The sequence below is a fragment of the Berghia stephanieae genome, chromosome 8 (genome assembly GCF_034508935.2).
Source record: "Berghia stephanieae isolate SIO BIC M18660-M18661 chromosome 8, UCSD_Bste_1.3, whole genome shotgun sequence".
Lineage (NCBI taxonomy): Eukaryota > Metazoa > Mollusca > Gastropoda > Nudibranchia > Aeolidiidae > Berghia > Berghia stephanieae.
Genome location: NC_088367.1, coordinates 41,158,533 through 41,173,532, shown reverse-complemented (window position 1 = coordinate 41,173,532; position 15,000 = coordinate 41,158,533). Strand labels below are relative to the sequence as shown.

The window sequence follows — 15,000 nt, the reverse complement described above, 5'->3', positions numbered from 1 at the left end:
GAAGAAGAAGAAGAAGAAGAAATGCCAAGGCGACGCACCTGCCGATGTGGCACAGAAAGGCGGATTGTTCTTTTTAACTGTCTCAAAGAATCACCCCACCCGAAAACAAAAGTGTCTGTGAACGCTCTTCAATAATTCCCCTTTTAAAATGGTCTACAATGCTAGTTTGTATTGCAAACCATTACGTTTGGGTTGGTTGGAGAATCAAGCCATTTAGACACTCAACTAATCTTCTTTCGGTAGACCGGACTGACTCTACAATTGGATTCAATAGTCTGATTCAATAGTCAGCAACGGCGGCCATAGTGGTTCTAAACAAAGAAAATCGGTACTTTTTATTCTTTATGCTGGCTAGAATTTTCATATGTCTTGTGATCGGAATGTGTAAAAGTCAAAACATGATCATATATATAATGTTTCTTTTCCTCTGGATACGCTTTTATGCTTGTCGGAGAAATATTTCATAAGGGCGTCCGCCATTCATTGTTCCGATAGTTTAGAGCCAGTTACTAAGTTACCATGCGTCATTAGGAGGGAAGTGACTTACGACTGTTGAAGCGTATAACCATATGTTCAGTTAAAGGTGTAACATTTGACCTTTCAGAAAATGCATTGGATTTTACGATCCTTTCGTTGCAGAGAGATCGAGTGACCAGTCTTTTTTTTTTTTTTTTTGTTCATTCACATTATAGTCACCAGTTATAACCAGTTAACACCCGCAATCTAGAAAAACACGTATTTAAAAATGTGGCCAGAAAACTCACCCTTCGAATATCAATCGATTTAAAGTACCCTCATCTTGGCAAAACCTTACAAACCTGAGACTTCGCGAAATCACAGACGTAAGAATAATTCGTCAAACTTGTTTCAACATATTTCCTCATAACAATGCCAAACCATTTTACAATAATATATCTGAAAGCTCGGGCGCTATGTGCTTTTCAAGTAAAAGAAAAATTCATTTATTATTTTTTTTGTCCAACTTTTTATTATTTGTAAAAATACCTAACGTGTACTTAAATTGGGGCTTAAAAATTATAATGTTCATGTTTTCCTCGCAATGGTTAGTTATCTGTAGATTTGATCTTTTTCCAGGAATCTCGCAAAGCGAATAGAAAAATTGTAAGCATTATGGGTTTAAACACGATTTCATCTCATTCCCACAGAGCTCCAAAAAAAGAAAAAGCACGTTCTTATGGCTCCGTCGCCACCGGCATCACCGGCATCACCGGCATCACCGATATCACCACCATCAGCTCCCCCACCTCGTCCTTTAAGTCCTCGGGGCAAATTGAAATGGCGGCCAGTTCACGGCACAGTTCCGAAAGAGATCTAGTTTTAGACATGCAAAAGAGAGTAGACAGGTTAAGTTTTCTGGCGCATCAAAGAGAAAAAGCTGACATGACCGGTAAACTGGGTTCTTTGCTGCGTATTCAAGAACAACGTCAACGAGTGCCTCATATCCCGTCGGTGTCTGGACGCAAAGACCAGGAACGGCGACAACGCGAGGCACTCCAACGGCTTGCAAGTCGTGCTCAGAAGGAAAAACGTGATCCTGATGATCATGATCATCGTCACTCCTTACCCACTGTACCTCAGGATCTGGACATGTATGACGACGAAGAGTACGCATCCTCTCCACATGGACAGCGTGATTATCATTCAAAAGAAAGCCTGAGAGAGCATATTTATCGTGCAAAAGATAGTCAGAGTGACTTTTATTCGGATCAACAAAGAACCGCTCGCCCTAAGGAACATCGCGAACGCAAGCAGTGGCGTAAAGATTTGGATAAACTGCAAACAGACGATTCTCCAGACGTTCGTGAGCGCGGGCGTAGACACAGACACAGGGATACGGACAGAGAACAATTGGACGATTCTGCAGAATTTCGTGAACGCAGCCACAGACACAGGCACAAGGGTACGGAAAAAGAGCAAACGGATGGTCCTGTAGAATACCGTGAACGCAGACACAGGCGTAAAAAGTCACCTGAAGGTCAAAGGGATGAATACCGTGACTATGGTACTGAACTTGAGCCTGAAGTCCCCTTTCCCGAAGACATGGAAACGGGCATGAGTCCTCGCCAGATGCGCAAGCCTAGTCGGCAACGGACATCACGTTTACGGCAAGAAAGTGCTGTCAGACGACCTCGATATGACCAGCAGAAACACAAATACCCAGACGCACAAAGGCGACGAAAGAAATCGAGTGGTGAGGCACTGCGAGAGGATATTGAAGAATCACTATCTTCATCTTCAACGAGTTCTACGGAAAGCATATTATCTACTCATACTCGAGGCAGCTCAGGGAAATCAACGAATAGCAGATCTAGGAGAGCCTTCATTCGTAAACATAGTCTTGGTGCATTGGTCAACGAGAAGGACGACGAAGTGGTTGCAATCATGAAAGACCCTGAATTGCTGGAGAATTTAAAGAGGTTAAGGAGGATCATGGGGTCGGCCTCGTGGACTGTAGACTGTAACCTGGGCCTTGTCTGCAATCATTCCATACTCGGACTCCTGAAGGGGCGGCCACCTTTTGTACCTCCAGGTATCTATCTACCTATCTATCTATCTATCTATCTATCTATCTATCTATCTATCTATCTATCTACCTATCTATCTATCTATCTATATGTCTGTATGTCTTCCTGTCTGTCTGCCTATCGTCTATCTCTACCAGTTGTCTATTTGTATTCTGTATATCTTTCGTTCTTTTTGCATGTCTCTATTATAATATGACTGTCTCACTACTTCGGCTGTATGACACTGTAAATCCTGGTTTGACTCCCGCATTTGGCGACGCAAAATGTAGTCATTAGAAGAAAGCTCATAAGTCGCATTTTCTCAAAGAACCCATGAAGTGATTTATTTCAAATCCTCCTAACTTTCTCAGGATTTTAAATAACGCATACATATTTTGCTCACAGCGTCGCCTACATACTTTTATGACCCCAGCATAATTAATTTTACAACCTACCGACATTGCAAGGACGCCGATTATAACGCGGAATTAATTAAAACGACCATCTGAGAGACGAGATATGCCATATGCCTGCATAATTAGTCGACCGGACCGACTGTTCAAAGCGGCACTAAAATTATAAGATTACGCAATGACTCGTGAATAGATATTACCTGACGAACAGCCAGGATTCGCATACGCGAAATGTGATTGGATCCGACAACATGACCAGTAAAAGTCTGGCACTAACGAATTGAGAAACATCATTGGTTTCTGGGATTGACACAACTCCCATCATATTTCTATATAAACAAGTATTCAGCGAAAATTTGACCTTTCTCTCATTCCATTACTCTAAAACCAGCATGCTATAGTGATCGTCTTGAAATCCTAATTAGCGGAAAATATTGTGTGGACAAGGGTATGGATACTTATATCAATATTATAGCTGTGGAATTAAATTGTGTTATGATTAATTAATGCCATTTAAAACTAATAGGTGTCGTAAGTAATAAATAATATAATGTTTTCGCCTGGCCCGTAAGTAGACGCAACTTATAATATAACAGAAAATAACAGAAATTCAGAACTCATGTTATTTATAAATAATACATTTCATTCACTCTCTTATGCCTTCCAAATGAATGAATTACATTTACATGAATTACATTTACAAATGTGCTAATGCGCTATAGTAATATTATGTATTTATATTTACTGATCATTATGCTCTCATTGTTTACTTATCTTTCCTCGTCCCACTAATCTACATGTATCCCGTTAATTAACAATCATTCATAAAACTAAATGAGGTCAGTGGTGTTGTCAACGGTTTGTTAATTGAAAATTCCTTACGACATCACTGCTCATAAGGAATACACAATTTTGAAACTGGTCAAAGTTTTGCTAATATTCACAGATCTGGTTTCACAAGGATCTGGTTGCACATTGATCTAGAGCTGCAGCTAGACCTGGAAATGAAGCTAGATATTCATGATTAACTACTTATCAAGTAACGCACTGAGACAATCAAAGAATGACCAATAAACCCAACCATGAATTAACCCTCTCCTTACAAACTATAGGAAAATCGTCACATTTGTTACGATACAGACAACATATTTCTCATTCAGATTTGTTTTGTACATCACAAAATTTGAAGAAAATGTTGTAGATCTTGTTTTGCTAAGATAATTATGGATCGCAAGAACTTACTGCTGTTGTTTTTGAATGATAATAAATCTATTTTTGTGTTAGTTGGATGTGAAGTTTTTGGGAAAAATTCTGAAAATGGCTGGTAAGGAGAGAGTTAAATAAGCAAAAGCAACCCCTAGCGTCGCTACCAGTCTATAGGAAGGTCGCCACCAGTCACATCCAACCTCTACCAAATAGATAAGGAACAAATAATAATGAATTGAGAAACTGAGCGTGAAAAATTAACTTACCCATAGCCTATCTTTAATTAATTAAATCTGTACTATTATTCTTTTGTTTAATTATATGTTAATGTGTTATTGTGTGGGGCTATTTTGTTGGCGAGAAAGCTGAGATATGGAAGAATGCTGATCGATACCATCAGAAAGAGGCAGTTACGGTTTCTGGGACATGAATGGAGAAGAGACGGAATAGAAAAGTTGGTAACATCTGGGATGATCGAAGGTAAGAAAACCAGAGGAAGACAAAGAATGACTTATTTAAATAACCTAAGAATGGCCAAATGTGATTTTAAAAGCAACACAGAGTTCATGCGCACCGCAGAGGATCGTGATTCGTGGAGACAGCTGACCGGCAACGCGCTCAAGAGCACAAGCCACGATGGATGATTTTGTTGATTTCTGCTTTAACGGGGATTAATATTTACCTTCTGAACCAAATCTATCCATATGCACACTAGATGGATAGTATGTGCCCTTTTCTACGATTTAAGGGCGATACCCTTTGATGAAGAGACGCTTTGCACGAAATATTTTTCATATAATATGGTCTCTACTTACTTACTTACTTACTTACTTACTTACTTACTTACTTACTTACTTACTTATCCGAACCAGTGACCACCTGAGCTCTAGCCCTTCGGTCTTGTGCCATGACGTAGAAGTAAGACGTCTTTTGTAGTTGTTCCAGGTGACTATACAGTGTGTTACTGATATGGTCTCTACGAGAAAACCTTTCAGGCTTTTTATTTATTTTAATAAAGGGCATCCATGCATAAAAACAAGAATCGATTTAGTTATTTAACTCTCTCCTTACCAGCCATTTTCAGGATTTTCCCCAAAACTTTACACCCAACTGACACAAAAATATATATTTTTATCACTCAAAATCAATAGCAGTAAGATCTTGCGATACATATTTTCTTTATCAAAACATACTCTACAACACACTGTTCATTATCTTTAAACTGTACAATGTACTAGAGAATTTAAATAAGAAAAATGTTGGTTGTATCATAACGAATGTGACGATTATCCTGTAGTTGTTAAGGAGAGGGTTACCCCCCCCCCTCTCCCAAAATAAAAAAAAACAACAACAACAAAAACAAACAACAAAAAAACCCCCAAAAAAACAAGCTCAAATGTATTTTAAAGTGTGGATTCGGGATCTTTCTTCCACAGAGACGCCAGAATGGTGGGAAAGACAGGGTTACTTGGCCGAGGCGTTCTATGACCACGAGATCTACACCTGTGACAATTCGGATGTACACGAGTTACTCAGCATCATCCCTCAAAATCTGGCTTTGAGCTACAGCGACTTTCAAGGCAGGGTCTCTGGGCAGTCAGGTAAAAAAATAAAGTATAGAGTGAATGAAGTTAAACACAACAGATTTAGACACCTTCGCGAAGATTATCAAAATTTGTCACCCTAAACACCAACAATGGATGGCACAATCAACAACTCTCTTCGCCTTCGAATACAAGTAGGTACTCAGAATTGAGTCGACCTTGAGTAACATTGAGATTCAGATTCAGATGTCACTCAGCTTTGGTCATTGTATTTTAGACTATCAGGCGGATGATTAGTTCTCACTAGCATTTCTCTGTCAGACTATATTTTTCTTTATAGATTACACATATTTTTGTGTGTTGATACGATTGAGCTGACGGGCAGATTAAATAGTGAGTACTTTGCTTAAACTCATACCATCAAAATGGTAAAGGTAGCAGCTTCTTATGGTTCTCACATGTTATGAAGATCTATCCAGGACGCAAACTCATCACCGCAATCGTGCATAGTCGGGAACCTGCCGGAAGCTTCGTCACAACGCACCGTTCAACTATATGCTCTGCGGGTTCGGGCTCTTGAACACAACGGGTACATGTTGGACACCCCCCTCCCCCCTGATGAAGTTAAGCAGGTTCTCGACCGAAGCCGGATGGTTGCCACCCAATGTCTCCTCTTGAAGGCTAATTCTCCACCAGTTTCGAGGAGTCGATGTCCCCGCCTCCTCGAAGGATTAAATTTGTCCAAACCGACTTCCATTTCGAATATACAGCTCTGCCCAAAACCAGGGAAGCTGTGTACAAGGATTGCCGGGACTTATTTCGGCTCGAAACAGGGGCACCATCCATTATGCGCTTGATAGGGGTATCCCCATTCCCTCTCTTTGTGATCTTAATAAACCAGTTGTTTTTAATCGTCTCCCGCCAGACATCGGGGGGCTGGATCGTTGCCATTAACAAGACCCCTTTCTCTAGGCGTTGTTCCCGAGTTCCCGACACTATGTGCATGGACTTGCATAAAGTTTTAGATCTACTTTCTCATAGTTCTTGCTTCTACCCCCACACTGGAGCGCAATACTCCGAGGTGGAATAGCATAGAGCCCGGGCGTACGTCCTCATGAACGCTTGACTCGCACCCCAAATTGCCAAGGACTGTCCGCTTAACCCGCAACGGTTCACCGTATGCTCCCCTCGTCACGAGGGTGAGGTCAGGGGTGTACTCTTTCTTATGGCGGGTGCCCCTGAAGGTACCCTTGGTCGAAGGATCATACACTAGATGCAGATCGTTACAGTCCATCCATGAGTGAAGTTGTCTACCTGCCTCATTGCAGTCTCGGAAGCCCCATTCGTGGTGGTAGCTATTGAATTCTTCCAGACAAATGGAAGAGTGGCTAACCACCGGGACCGGTGGTGTAGTCCAAATCGCTCTAGGTGGTTTGTATATGTGCAAAAACAGCTTACCTACCTCCGCAGAAATTCTATTCGCCCCGTTGCTGCCCGTAACGCTCTCTATGACCCTTATTTTCGAAGGCTCTTCAGCGTAAACGCTAACACCTCTTTTGAGCCTTGAAGCGTCCTCTCTCTGGACCTCCGTAATCGAACAAATTGCATGCCTGAGTAAAGATGGGTCTCCCACTTCGCGAAGTCTTCCATCAAGTCCCAGGTTTGAGCGTTTTTGACAAGATAAGGGTCATTTAATTCTATCGATATTTGAAGGACGAGTTTTCTGGCCAAATCTTTTAATTCGAGTCTTTCCAGAGTACGGCAGTTAACTGGTTAATCTTCAAAAGACAGACGTTTATTATCCAAAAGTGTTGCATGCGACGTGCACTTATTTGCAGGTCTGATATCCCAATTCCTTATGGGCTCATTGTTGTAATGGCAATCTCAAATAAGACACAAAATATTGTCCATTACAACAATGTTAAACTAAGCCCATAAGCGGGTTCGGAGGTCAGACCTCATATATGTACACGTCGTTTGCATGCAATCTAAACGCAATATAAATCGAGATAAACTTTGTGGATAATGATTCAGCTTTAATATGACAGACCTTTATGATTGATTCTTGCCATTTAAAGTTACAAAAATGAATAATTAACTATTTTTTAAAAAAAATTAAAAACATAAAATCTCATTATTCATCTCCAAGGGAAAATTATTTGTCCCTAGTGTCTATTCCAAAGGAAGACTGGAATAACCCATGCGTCAGTCGCAGTGCAGTGCCGCAACGTGCGCAAGAGAGAGAGAGAGAGAGAGAGAGAGAGAGAGAGAGAGAGAGAGAGAGAGAGAGAGAGATCACTTACACAAGGCCACGATAGCGTAGCAAGGAGTCAGACCGGAGCCATCTTAATTTTCTCGCCTGACACTTGAACCATACTGACCAAAAAAAATGACGTCAAAATGCCAGTCTTTCGCCACAAAAGAAAACAAATCGTGAGTTGTGTTCAATAGTTCAGCCAATGTTTCCATAAGCTCTACTAACGACAACTCACTAGACAGTCCAAAAAAACAAATAATGACGTCAACCTGCCAGTCCTTCTGGATTTCAGTATTATTTCATTATTATAACATAATGATGGCTATGCTAGAACCCACTAGGACTTATAATTTGACGTCATTTTTTTGGTCTGTGCAGCGTCCAGTGAGTTGTCGTTAGTATAGCTCAAGGAAACAAGTGATCCCATTGGTTAAATTATTGAATACAGCTCACGATGTGTATTCTTTCGTGGCCAAAGGCTTGTTTGGTCTTTTTTTGACGTCAATTTTTGGTCAATATCCGTCCGTAGCCATCCGTAGCCTGACACTGAAACCTAAAAGGACTGGTCTTTTGACGTCATTATTTGGTTTTTGCACCGCCTAGTGAGTTGTCGTTAGTAGTGCTCATGGAAACAAGTGGCCCCATTGGTTGAACTATTGAATACAACTCACGATTTGTTTCCTTTTGTGACCAAAAACTGGACTTTTGACGTCATGTTTTGGCCAGTGTCAGGCCGTAGCCATCGTTATGTTATAGATAGTATGCGCTTGGCTAAGAAGCTCATAACATTGCCATCCGGAAGTATAACGGACCAACACACAAAACTGTGTGTATCCATGAACGTTTATAGTCGGGTTAATACAGTTCAGTGAGCATTACTCATAAACGCGGATGGCAAAAAACAATAACAAAGACATGAGTGACGTTATCTTCGAACTATCTATAGCTTGATACTGATTTGTACCGCCTAGTGAGTAGTCGTTAGTAGAGCTCATGGAAACAAGTGATTCCATTGGATGAACTATTGAATACAACTCACGATTTGTTTTCTTTTGTGGCAAAAGACTGGCATTTTGACGTCATTTTTTGGTCAGTATCAGGCCATAACTTTACGAAGGCCACGGCCAGGCTATAAAGTTAACGATGGCTACGGTCCGTCTATGTTTTAAGAAGGCCAAGGTGTGACTCAACACCTTCTTCGAAGAAAAAGCCCACACTTCTAATTGGTCCCAAATGATCTGTTCGTGTTCCATTGATATTGGGTAAAGTCGACATGCACAAATTATTGGCATATCTGATGACCCAATTCCTTATGGGCTCATTGTTGACATTGAAATCTCAAAAAAAAAAAAAAAAAATACGCTAAAATTTATTGTTTATTACAATGATAAACTAGGCCCATTAGAGGGTTCGGATGTCAAACCTGCATATATGTACACCTCGGGTAAAGTCAGCCTTGCTGAAAGGTTGAAAGTCAATCAACCTTTCTGGTCCGACGACGATGATGATGATGATGATGATGATGACGACGACGACGACGACGACGACGATGATGATGATGATGATGATGATGATGATGATGATGATGATGATGATGATGATGATGATGATGATGATGATGATTAATAAATAACTTGATCAGGATTCTTCCACTCTGTGGTCTTTTCCAAAATCCCCAATCTGTAGGCAATTTTTTTTGCGACTCATGAGAGCACCCCCCTCCCCCCTTACACCCACACACACACACACACACACACACACACACACACACACACATACACATACAAACATATCGCTTTCTTTTCTTTCTATCATGTTTTATGTTTCCTTTTTTTTCTTTCTTCTTTTCTCCCCGTCATTCCTCCCTTCACTCACTCACCCTCCCACCCGCCGCCCTATCGCTTTCTTTTCTTTCTATTAATGCTTCATTTTACCTTTTCTTTTTTTTTAATTTTCTCCCCATTATTCGTCCCTTCACCCACTCCCCCACCTGCCCGCCGCCCCATTGCTTTCTTTTCTTTCTATTAATGTTTCATTTTACCTTTTCTTTTTTTTTTCTCCCCGTTATTCCTCCCTTCACTCACTCACCCTCCCGCCCGCCGCCCCATCGCTTTCTTTTCTTTTTATTATCAATGTTTCATTTTACCTTTTCTTTTTTCTTTTCTCCCCGTTATTCGTCCCTTCACCCACTCCCCCTCCCGCCCGCCGCCCCATCAGCCCCAGGTGGAAGTATCGGGCAGATGTCAGCCAGTCAACGAAGTGTTCTCTTGAAGCAATTTACGTCCAAGGCCCCCAAAGCGGAGAAGAAGAAAAAAAAGTAAACGATCCTCAGATTGAGTGAAAATGGAAATCGCTTCTTTAACTCACTCCTTGCCAACCAATTTCAGTATTTTCCCAAAAATGGCGGGCTTACCCAGCAGAAAAATTGATTTATAAATTTTTTTTTTTTTTAAAACACAAACAATCTCTCCTACAAAACAACTTTCTGGTCTTATAAATTAAACAAAGAGTATTGTGATGTACAAAATAAATCTGAATAAGAAAAAAAATGTAGATTGTGTCGTAATAAATGTGACGATTTTGCTGTAGGTGGTAACGAGAGGGTTAACTCACTCAGTCCTAACACCGACAATCCTGGTATCAACAGAAAGAAGTTGACGTCACTCGGGTCTTTGTTGCTATTTTGTTTGGGGTTTTTTTTTTTGCCATCCGCGTAAATGAGCAATTGGATTCAATAGTCTGATGTCACGTCGCCCAGCAACGGCGAGCAGCGCGGTTCTAAACAAAGAAAATTGGTACTTTTTATTCTTCATGCTGGCTAGAACTTTTCATATGTCATGCGATCAGAATGTATAAAAGCCAAAACATGATCATATTTATAATGTTTTTCTCCTCTGGAAACACTTTTATGCTCGTCGGAGATATATTTCATAAGGGCGTCCGCCATTGTTTCAATAGTTTAGAGCCAGTTACTAAGTTACTATGCGTCATTATGAGGGAAGTGACGTCATGACTGTTGAAGCCAATTTTCACTAAACTGTATTAACCAGACTTTCAAAACGTTTAAGGTTACACATAGTTTTGTATGCTGGTCCGTTATACTTCCGGATGGCAATGCTGTGAGCTTCTTAGCCAAGCGCACATTATCTATTACTTTTAAACCATCATTATTTACTTTCTTTTTATTTTCTCTGAGTAACTGTATATGCATATTACCAATGCTACTGATTTTAATTTCTACATGATTTGTAGTCGATTAAGTCCATGTACAGTCCAATTTAACTAAGTATTTATTTATCTATTTTCGAAGTGGCCGAGTGGTTAAGGCATTGCACTGTGAACCGGAAGGACCCGGGTTCGAGCCCCGCTTCAGGCACTTTCGTTTTTTTCCTTGAGCAAGATTATTAACCCCCAATTTGCTCACTTGGACAACATGGGTGATTCCTGTTGACATCAGACTTCTTGTTTGATGAGTTATCTATCTTCCTTCGTAGAATGCCTAAGCGACGATATCTTATGATGTCGTGGCGAAAAAGGCATAATTTTTAAAAAAAAATTTTTTAATTAAGAGTGAGGTTTATATAGCGCAATATCCACAATGTGCTCAAAGTGCTTTACAAGGGGTCCCTGGTCAACAGCAACATTTAACATGTAGGACAGGACATGACGCCTGTTAGGCGATATTACAATTTTTCGGACAAAGACAACGCTGTTAACGGCCAGGTACTCATTTTACACCTGAGTACGGTGAGAGAATGTGAGTAAAGAACCTTTTCCAAGGACTCAACTATGCGCCGAGCGCGAGGCTCGAACCCAGGACCTTCCGATCCGAAAGCGAGTGTCGTACCACTAGACCACATAGCCGCACGTAGTGAGTGACTTAATTTAAATTTATTTATCATTTTATTTATTCATTTTGGGTCAATCTCTTGTGAGAGTGGACAGCACGTAGGTAGGGGGTTAGGGGTTGAGTAGGTTAATGGAAATAATATTACGTATTTTAAAAATTTAGCCAGAAAACGTCTTTCAAAAATCGACCGATTTTAATGACCCTCATCTTGGCAAAAACTCTCAAACCTGGGACCTAACAATAATTGCCTTTTTGGACAATAAAGATTATTATTATTATTATTATTATTATTATTATTATTATTATTATTATTATTATTATTATTATTATTATTATTATTATTATATAGAGTCCCAGGTTTGAGAGTTTTTTTGCCAAGATTAGGATCGTTTGAATCGATCGATATTTGAAGAAAAAGTTTTCTAGCCAGTTTTGTAAATATCTACACGTTTTCCACAGTACGGTAGTTATAACTCACTCAATCCTAGATATTTTTGCTACTTTTAAAAATTGGAAAAAATGTATTAAAATTAAGCATGTACATAGATAGATTTATTGAACTATCATTAACAAATAAACACTAAAAACATTAGCTTTGATACTACGCCTATAATTTGTCTCGAAAGAAATGTAATAAATAGGCCTTGGGTAAAAGTGACCCTTGTAAACTACAGATAAAGTCGGTGTTAGGGGTGAGTGAGTTAACTTAATAAGCGCAACTAGTGGTTGTTGTCACAGAAGGCACAAGAAACATTTTTTTCCTTCTCTTTAACATAAAATAAAAATTCTTTAGAGACAGACATTTACACACTATAAAATATTTTACCGAATTAATTTATTAATTTGCACTTATTGTAACATCATGAATACATTGGTAATATATATATATAATATATATATATATATATATATATATATATATATATATATATATATATATATAATATATCGAGGGTGCCTGCGCAAAGGCCGTAACGTCAAAAATTTCAATTTTTCGTTTTTTACATAAATCAACTTGGGTTGGAGTAAGGTTTATTTCTACAAAAAAAGATATGCAAAAATATTAATTAATTAATTTTTATTAATTAAAACACGAACACCGTAACGTTTTTAGACCGATAATGTGACTGCCCAAAAGCCGTAGCGTGTAATACAGACTTAAGACGCTCTAAACAGTGCCTATCAGCCACTGCCCAAAAGCCTTAACAGTAACTACCGTTTTAACCGCCTGACGAAAAGGTGGAAATGCAAAGGTAAAGTTGACTGCCCAAAAACCGTATCTAGCATTAAGGCGTTTGGGCAGGCACAAAATTATGCCACCGTGGTTACAATGGCGAGCTCAATGGCCTTGACTGAATTTACGGTCTTAGAGCAGTGAAAAATATGGGGTTGGAAATGCGAGTTAGATCAACTGAAAGACCGTAATGTGACATTGTATGAGATTCTACAATGACTTTGATGCAATATTGTGTTACAATCACGTAAAATTCGACTTTTAAACGTTCAAGATTGATGGTGAAAGACAACTGGGTAACAATTAATCCAAGTCTTGAAATTCCCGACATGCCAGTATCAATTACAGGATAAGACATCACAACTTAAGGGATGGGTCAAGCTCTGGATTATGAGATGGTTTATTTTTTTTTCCTTTGGCCACCAATGAACTTGATAAGTCTAACTATTACTTGATTGAATCTGCGTTTTGATGATTAAGGAAAGCAATCCTGATCTTTCTTTTTTTTTTAAATGTAATTTTCACCTCGTATGCATAGATCTCATCGTAGGGAAAGAGAGAAAGAGAGTGAGAGAGAGAGAGAGAGAGAGAGAGAGAGAGAGAGAGAGAGAGGGGGGGAGAGATGCAGACAAACAAACAGACAGGCACAGAGAGAGAGAAAGAGAAAGTTTTTGTGTGTGTGATAGAGAAAGAGAGACTGGCAATTAGAGAGAGAGAGAGAGAGAGAGAGAGAGAGAGAGAGAGAGAGAGAGAGAATGAAAGAGGAGGCAGAGAGAAAGAGAGGGAGAGTTAGAGAGGAGAAAAAGAGAGAGAAGAGAAAGAGTGAGGGAGATTTAGTGAGAGAGGAGAACGATAGAGTGAGAGAGAGAGAGAGAGAGAGAGAGAGATGGTTGAGAGAGGAGGAAGGGAGAGAGAGATTTGGTTAGAGAGGGGAGAGAGAGTTAGTGAGAGAGGAGCAAAGAGAGAGAGAGAGAGAGAGAGAGAGAGAGAGAGGGGGGATATTTGGTTAGAGAGGGGAGAGAAAGTTAGTGAGAGAGGAGCAAGAGAGAGAGAGAGAGAGAGAGAGAGAGAGAGAGAGAGAGAGAGAGAGAGAGAGAGAGAGAGGAGTAGTGGTACCGCATGGCTGCAACTCCAAATTCATTTCATCAACCCAGCTTGGGAAGTCTTCCTCTGCCCTAAGAACTTGTTCATAGCCACCTACAGTTCTGTTACTGGACAGCGGAGGACGCTGTGATTGCTGGTCTCTGGAGCTGCCCGACACTTTCACAGGCATCACTGTTCCCACGATTCCATCTGCACATATTTGATGCAGTTTTGCCATATCCTGTTAAGGCGATTTGAGGAAACCCAGTATATCCTGGCATTTTGGAATGCAGGCATTCTTTTGGTGGGATCTTTTATGATGTTTCCTCCTTTTGGTGTTTCCCTGTTCCACATTAGCTCCAGTTCTCTTTCACTCTGAAGTCTACCATTTTTGTCAGGTGGAAAGGTCTTCTCGATTTGAGCCTTGTTGTTGAAGGTGCTCTCTTTATGATTATTTCTATAGGATTAGGAGTGTTATCCGTGGCTTCATCAATTCTTGCATGTATCCTTTAACGTCTTGTCATGTTGGGAGCCACTGAGTTGGAGTTGACTTGAGACATCCTGTTATTATTCTCATTGATTCTCTTATCGGATGTCAATGCGGCTTACATGTGGGCTCCTCATCCAAAAAGCATTCTCACACATAGTAGCACAGTGCCAAAGCAGACATTCTCAGACATTCTCAGTACCTGTGGTGAGGCTCCCCAGGTGGTACTTGTGAGTTTTCTCAGCAGGCTGTTTCTTCTTGCGATTCTCTTTGCAGTTCCCTCAATGTTTTCACTAATGTGAGGTATTTAGGATTGGGGTTTGAAGGTAGTATTGAGTTACCACCTATGATTTTCAGTCCCTTTGTTGCTTCTCGATTATTCAAGTGGAAAATTGTGGGTA

At 40.1% G+C, this 15,000-nt stretch overlaps 1 protein-coding gene across 1 annotated transcript in view; it reads left to right on the top strand.

The window, feature by feature from the left end:
* The window catches only part of LOC144977854 (uncharacterized), a 20,987-nt gene extending 8,349 nt beyond the window's left edge, over positions 1 to 12,638 (top strand). The window contains exons 5-7 of the mRNA XM_078923260.1: positions 1,167 to 2,551; positions 5,581 to 5,745; positions 10,163 to 12,638. Coding sequence (XP_078779386.1) covers positions 1,167 to 2,551; positions 5,581 to 5,745; positions 10,163 to 10,266 — 1,654 coding nt within the window. The 3' untranslated portion in view covers positions 10,267 to 12,638. The remainder of the gene's footprint in view (positions 1 to 1,166; positions 2,552 to 5,580; positions 5,746 to 10,162) is intronic.
* The last annotated feature ends 2,362 nt before the right edge of the window (positions 12,639 to 15,000 follow it).